The sequence below is a fragment of the Cinclus cinclus genome, chromosome 1, assembly GCF_963662255.1.
Source record: "Cinclus cinclus chromosome 1, bCinCin1.1, whole genome shotgun sequence".
Lineage (NCBI taxonomy): Eukaryota > Metazoa > Chordata > Aves > Passeriformes > Cinclidae > Cinclus > Cinclus cinclus.
The window spans coordinates 151145807-151151806 of record NC_085046.1 but is presented as its reverse complement, the minus strand read 5'-3'; the positions used below and the strand labels follow the sequence as shown (position 1 = coordinate 151151806).

The following is a 6000-nucleotide window of genomic DNA, read 5'->3' as shown; positions in this document are numbered from 1 at the left end:
CCCAGAATCCATGGATTCCCTCGCTTTCCTCTGCGTCCGCTGTGTTGTCACCCACCACCCTCGTCTTGCCGTTCCTGCCCATCTCTATCCCATCCTTTTCCAAGTGGCATTCCTGGATGGGAGACCCCTTGTGCTGCGAGATTTGGTGGCCACTTGGCCTTTTCCAGTGCTCCACGTTCGTCGCCTCGTTGGGCACCGCAAGCTGCTCCCCGATCATTCCTCCAAGGACTTTGTCCAGGCCATCATCCAGGCCGTGGTGGACCAGCTCCAGCGGGAGCTGGAAGAGCCTGCCTGCCATTCCAGGTGGGTTTTGGGAATTCTGCAATGGCCACAGCCTCCAATTCCTCCATCCATCCTAGTTCGTTATCCCGATGGTTTATTCCTGTTTTTCCAGCCTGCGCGAGCTGAACATGACTGGAATCTCGGATTCCGTGCCTCCCGATACTCCTGGTGGATTGATCACCTCGTTCATCACGGATGTTTTGGTCAAGGCTTGCATGGAGATGTCAAAGAAGCAGCGGAAATTCCAAAGGCGCGAATTCAAGCGGCACAAAGGCATCTCTGGAGTCGCCACGGCCACTGTGCTGCCCCCGGGCGTGGACATCCACACCGACCTGTGTATATACAGAGAGTGCAACAAGATCCACCGGGATGGGCTCCAGGCCGGAGCCTCCGGCCTGCTGCGCCTCAAGTGCCGTGAATTTGAAGCAAAGCATATTCCTGCATCCAAGATCGTGCCTTTGTTGGAATCTCTGGATCCATCCTGTGTTAGGAGGGTGGATCTAAACTCCACCTTTTCAGAATTGAAGGAGCTCTTGCAGATCCTGCCTCACCTCCTGTGCTTCCCGCAGCTGCGGAGCCTCAAGCTCCAGTTCAGCTTCATGTACCTGCGGAACCCAACACCGGAATTGGCCAAGAGAATCCACTGCGTGTCCAGGCTGCTGGGAATGCTGCTCAGCCTCCGGGAGCTCAACCTGGGATGGTCTACGATCTCTGGGAATCTGCACCAAATGCTCTGGTGAGTCTGCCACGAAGTGCAGCCATCCGGCACTCTGGGGGGATTGCTAAGGGTTGTGCTCAGGGATATTCGGGGTCTATTCCAAGCTGAGTGATCCCCTGGTTCCAGGCTTTCACTGTCCCAATGTTCCCAGGACTGTGTGATCCCAATAGTTTCTGACTCTATTGTCCCAAAATTCCATGATCCCAGAGTTCAGTGATTCCAGCATTCTCAACAGCTGAAGTTCAGGATAATAGCGGTCTTTTCCAACCTTAGCGATCCCATGATTCCAGGATTTCGTTTTGCTAGAATTCCCATGATGCCATGATTCTGTTATCCTAGTCATTCATGACACAACATTTCCATTATCCCATAAACTCATGATCCCAAAATTCCAGGATTCCAGGATTTCCAAGGTTTGGGCTCAATGGGTCTTGAGGGTCTTTTCCAACATGAAAGGTGCATTGATTCCAGGAATTCATTATGCCAATGTTCCCATGATACTGTGATTCTATTATCCAAATAGTTTATGATTCAATTATTCTGCCATCCCATAATTCCATGATCTCCAAATTCCAGAAATCCAGGATTCCCAAAGGGAGAACTTCAGAATCTTGGAGATTGACACCAATCTTAGTGAGCACCCTGATTCCAGGATTTCAATATCCCAATTTCCCCATGATTCCATTATTCTAGTCCTTGACTGCAGAATTCCCAAAGTTTGGGCTCGATGGTCCCTGAGATCTTTCCAACCTTAGTGATCCCAGGTTCCTATGATCCCATTATCCCAATAGTCCAAGACTCCATCATTCCATGATCCCATAATTCCTTAATCCCAGAAGTCCCAAGGGTTGGACTTGATGATCCTGAAGCCTTTTCCAACTAGAATGGCTCCACGATCCCGTAACTCCACAATTCCACAATTCCCCATCTCTATGACCCCGTAGTCCCAGGATTCTCAAACCTTGAACTTGATGGTCTTGGAGATTTTGTCCAGCCTCAGTGATTCCATTATTCCATGACTCCATGACCACATAATGCCCATAATCCCAGGATTTTCAGAAGTCAAACTGCATGGCCTTTCATACCTTTCCCAGTCTCAGCCATTCCATTACTTCATGATCCCAATATTCCAAAATCCCAGGGTTTTCAGGTGTTGAACTTGATGTTCTCAGAGGTCTTGGAGCTCTCTCTCTCACCCATCCCACAATCCCAGAATCCCACTGATGCAATCCCAGCTCTCATTTCCCGCAATTCCCCCAGGAATCCTGACATTCCCAGCTCCCACCAATCCTCCCTTGGGCCTCACCTCTCCCTTTTCCCTCCTGCCAGCCACCTCCAGGCTCCTCTGGAAAGCTTGGAATTGAATGATTGCTCCCTCCTTCCCACCGACCTTGCCTTCCTCTCCCAAAGCTTCCATGCTCCGGCCCTCAAAATCTTGGATCTGAGCGGCCACGACGTCTCCCAAGGCCTCCTGGAGCCGCTCCGGCTGCTCCTGGAGAAAACCTCGGCCTCGCTGCTGCACCTGACTCTCGTGGTGTGCGAAATGACCGACTCCCACCTGGAGGTGCTGATCCCGACGCTGCAGCGCTGCTCCCGCCTGCGCTTCCTGGACCTCTCTTACAATCCCCTGTCCATGGTCGCGCTCAAGAATCTGCTCCAGAAAACCTTGGAGCTTCCAGATCTCCAGCTGGTCTTGTATCCTGAGCCCAAGGAGTGCTACCATATAGAATCAACAGGATTTGGCTCCAGGAAAAGAGTTGTGGATAAGGAACTTTTGGCGGCAGCCGCCACGGAGATTTCCCAGATGCTGGAGAATTCCGGGAGAAGCGACCTCGTCTGGACTTACGATCGCGACAACCACAGAGCTCCGGACTACTTCTCCTTGTGATTTGGGAAACCCTTGGAGGAGGGAAAATCTCGGAGCCTCCATCAAGAAAAAGCAACGCCACCTCCTTCCTGAAATCTGGGCATTTTCCACCTCATCCCACTGCATTTCTGCCTCATTCCAGTGGATTTTTCCTTTCATTTCAGTGCTTTTCTATTGACAATTGAGAGACAGACGGGTACTACTGACTCGTGATCAGAATCCCAATTTTACTCTGAGCTACCTATGCTTATATCCCATTTTCAGGAGGGCTAGTAATTTTTTACTGCATTCATTGGGTTAAAAATCACAGAGATAAACTTCACATTTCTACTTTGTTCCATCGTCTTCCCTCTCGCCAGTCTCGATCCAACCTCCTTGTAATCTTCCAAGCTCTGTTTGCTCTTGCCAAGGCATCGCGGTTATCAAACTGCACATGCTAATTCAATGCACAGCGCTGTCAGTCCCAGTTACTGCACTTTCCTGACTGCTTTTGTTGGTTTTCTGAACAGTTCCAATATTTTCACAGGTGTATTCGATTTTCTGCCATGTTCTGAGGTTTTTTCCATCCCATTCTGATATTTTCCCCTCATCTCCGTATTTTTCAGCCTCATCCCAGTGTTTTCCGCCATTTAATTACTTTTCCCCATGTTTTTTCAGCCCAGTTTTTTCTACTGATATTTTTATACATCGGCCCGGTATTTTCCCATCCCATTTCATGATTTTCCATCTCATCCTGGTGCTTTTTCTGCCTGGATTGGCTTTGCACAGCCAATTTCCAGGAGGCTCCAGGGCCAGATTCCATGGGAAGCTTCCAGAAGCTTCTCCCGTGTTTGGCCAATCCTGTTGGGAACATAGGCAGTGCCTCTGGAGTAAGAATTGAGTCAGAGAAAACCAATCATAGCACAGCTGGAATTCTGGGTCAGGAATTTCAGAAAGGAACGACTCTGGAGATGATTCCAAGGTGCTGGTGTAGAAATTCCCAAAATTCTGTGGTGCATCCAATCCAAAGGGACCTCATCCTGGAGCTGCATCTTGGGAGGGACCTGTGGATCCATGAAAAGAGGAACAGGTTCCTGGCAGGGATCCAGCGAAGGAATAATACTTTGGAGCAGGATATTCTCGACATATTGACCCCTTGGAGAAGTCCAGGAGGAATTCTCTTCCCCAGGAATGACACAGTGGAGAAATCCATGGAAAACTCGCTGTGGGATGGATGGCCTTTTATTAGAAAATGCATTGAAAACTGACCTTGGGATGGATTGCCATTGGAGAAATCCATGGAAAACTCCCCTGGGATGGCCCCGGCTCCCAGCGCTGCTGGAGGCATTGAGGGAAAGCCGGGAAAGAGTGAACTGGGGGAGGGAAAAGCTGGGTTTGGGGTCTTGTTATCCTGTTCTGATCCCGTTGGAAATAAACTCATCCTCTCCCAGAGCCTGAGTGTGTCATGCCCGGATGGGATTTCCTGAGAGATTTCTCCCGATCCTTATTGCAATCCATGAATCCTCTATGTTTTCCTTCATTTCCACCTCATTTCAGAGCTTTTCCACCTAACCCTGCTGGTTTTCCCCCTCGTTTTGGCAGGTTTTGCATCCTGGTGCTCTCCCACATTTCCCCAGTTTTTTTTCTGCTTCATCCCCGTGTTTTTCCACCTCATTTTTCTGTTTCCCTCTCATTTTGCAATTTCCCCCTCTTCCCATTCATTTTCCGTTCATTCTGGGGTGTTTCCCCTTTATTTTGATCATATCTCACGTTCTTGTGGGGTCTTTTTGCCATAACCTAGTATTTTCCCCTCAACCTGGTGTTTGTCCAACTCGTTTTAGTACTGTGAGCCTTACTCTGTTGGATTCCACCTCATTTTGTTTTTTTCCCCTCATCCCCTTTCCACCACCCTCCCACCCCACCCCTCCCATTCTGGTGTTTTTCTCCTCATTTCGGTCGTTTTCCACCTCATTATGCTTATGGGGGTTTCTTTGGTTGTTTCTTTGTTTGTTTTTTTGGTTTTTTTTTGCTTTACTCAATATTTTAGGATTCATCCCGGTGTTTTTCCCACCTCGACTTCTTATGTTTTGCCTCACAACAGTGCTTTTCTGCCTTAATTTTGGGGGTGTTTTACCCTACTACAGTGGTTTTCCCCCAATCTCAGCGGTTTCCCATCTAATTTCGTTATTTTGAGCCTTACTCTGATGGTTTTTTGCCTCATGTTTGCCATTTTCCCATCTCAGTTCCCTCTTTCATTCCCATTTTCGAGTTTTCCAGCTCGTTTTGCTATTTCCCCCCTCACTTTGACATATTATCCATCATTTTGGTGTTTTTCCCTTCATGCCAAGATTGTCCTGCCTGACTCTGTTGTATTTTCCCCCTTCATTTAACGTGTTTTCTCCTCATCCTGTTATTTCTCCAACCCATCCCTGCTGTTTTTCCACCACACCCAGTTATTTTTCCTTCATCCCGATATTTTCCTTCTTCATTTTCCCATTTTTCCCCTCATCCCGCTGCTCCTCCCGGTGCCTGTGGGGCCCTGAGGGGAAAATGGCGGGAAACGGAGATGGGGTGGGGGGGGCACCTATAGGGGATCCATGAGGGCACGCAGCACCAGGAGCCGCCTCTGGGCGATTTTTATGGGGTCCCTGAGGCTCTGTAGGGGTCCCAGACCCTATAGGGAAGCTCTGGAGGGTCTCTAGGGCGGACTGTAGAGTTCTATAGGGTCTGGAGATCCATAGGCGCCCCTATAGCGGCGGCACCAACCCCCGGGCCCTCTCCTTCCACTTCCGCTTCCCACCGGAACCTTTTCACCGCCGCACCACCCGAGGTGCGCACACATTCCGGTCCCCCTCGCCCGGCCACTTCCGGGTGCCGCCGGTGGCGCTGCTGTCGCCTGTCGCGACAGGGAGGCGGCCCGGCCGTGTCGGGGGTCGCCGGTGGCTGTCGCCATGAGGGTGGGGGCGCTGCTGCGGCTCTGCGCGCTCCCGGGGCCCCGGTACCTGCAGGGGCAGCGCCCGGGGCCTGGAACCCGCGAGTGTTTTTATTCCGTGCATCACCATGGACATCTCAGGGAGGATTGATGGATTTTTATTTTTCTCTGGTAGTTTTGAAGCACCAAAATCCCCAAAATACCCCCCAGACTCACTGCGGG

At 50.3% G+C, this 6000-nt stretch overlaps 1 protein-coding gene across 1 annotated transcript in view; it reads left to right on the top strand.

Annotated features, from left to right (window-relative positions):
- The first annotated feature begins 252 nt into the window (after nucleotides 1–252).
- Nucleotides 253–6000, top strand: part of LOC134043772 (leucine-rich repeat-containing protein 14-like) — a 62179-nt gene continuing 56431 nt past the window's right edge. Inside the window, exons 1-2 of the mRNA XM_062492506.1 lie at nucleotides 253–303; nucleotides 395–1018. Of these exons, the coding sequence (XP_062348490.1) occupies nucleotides 411–1018 (608 nt within the window). The 5' untranslated portion in view covers nucleotides 253–303; nucleotides 395–410. The remainder of the gene's footprint in view (nucleotides 304–394; nucleotides 1019–6000) is intronic.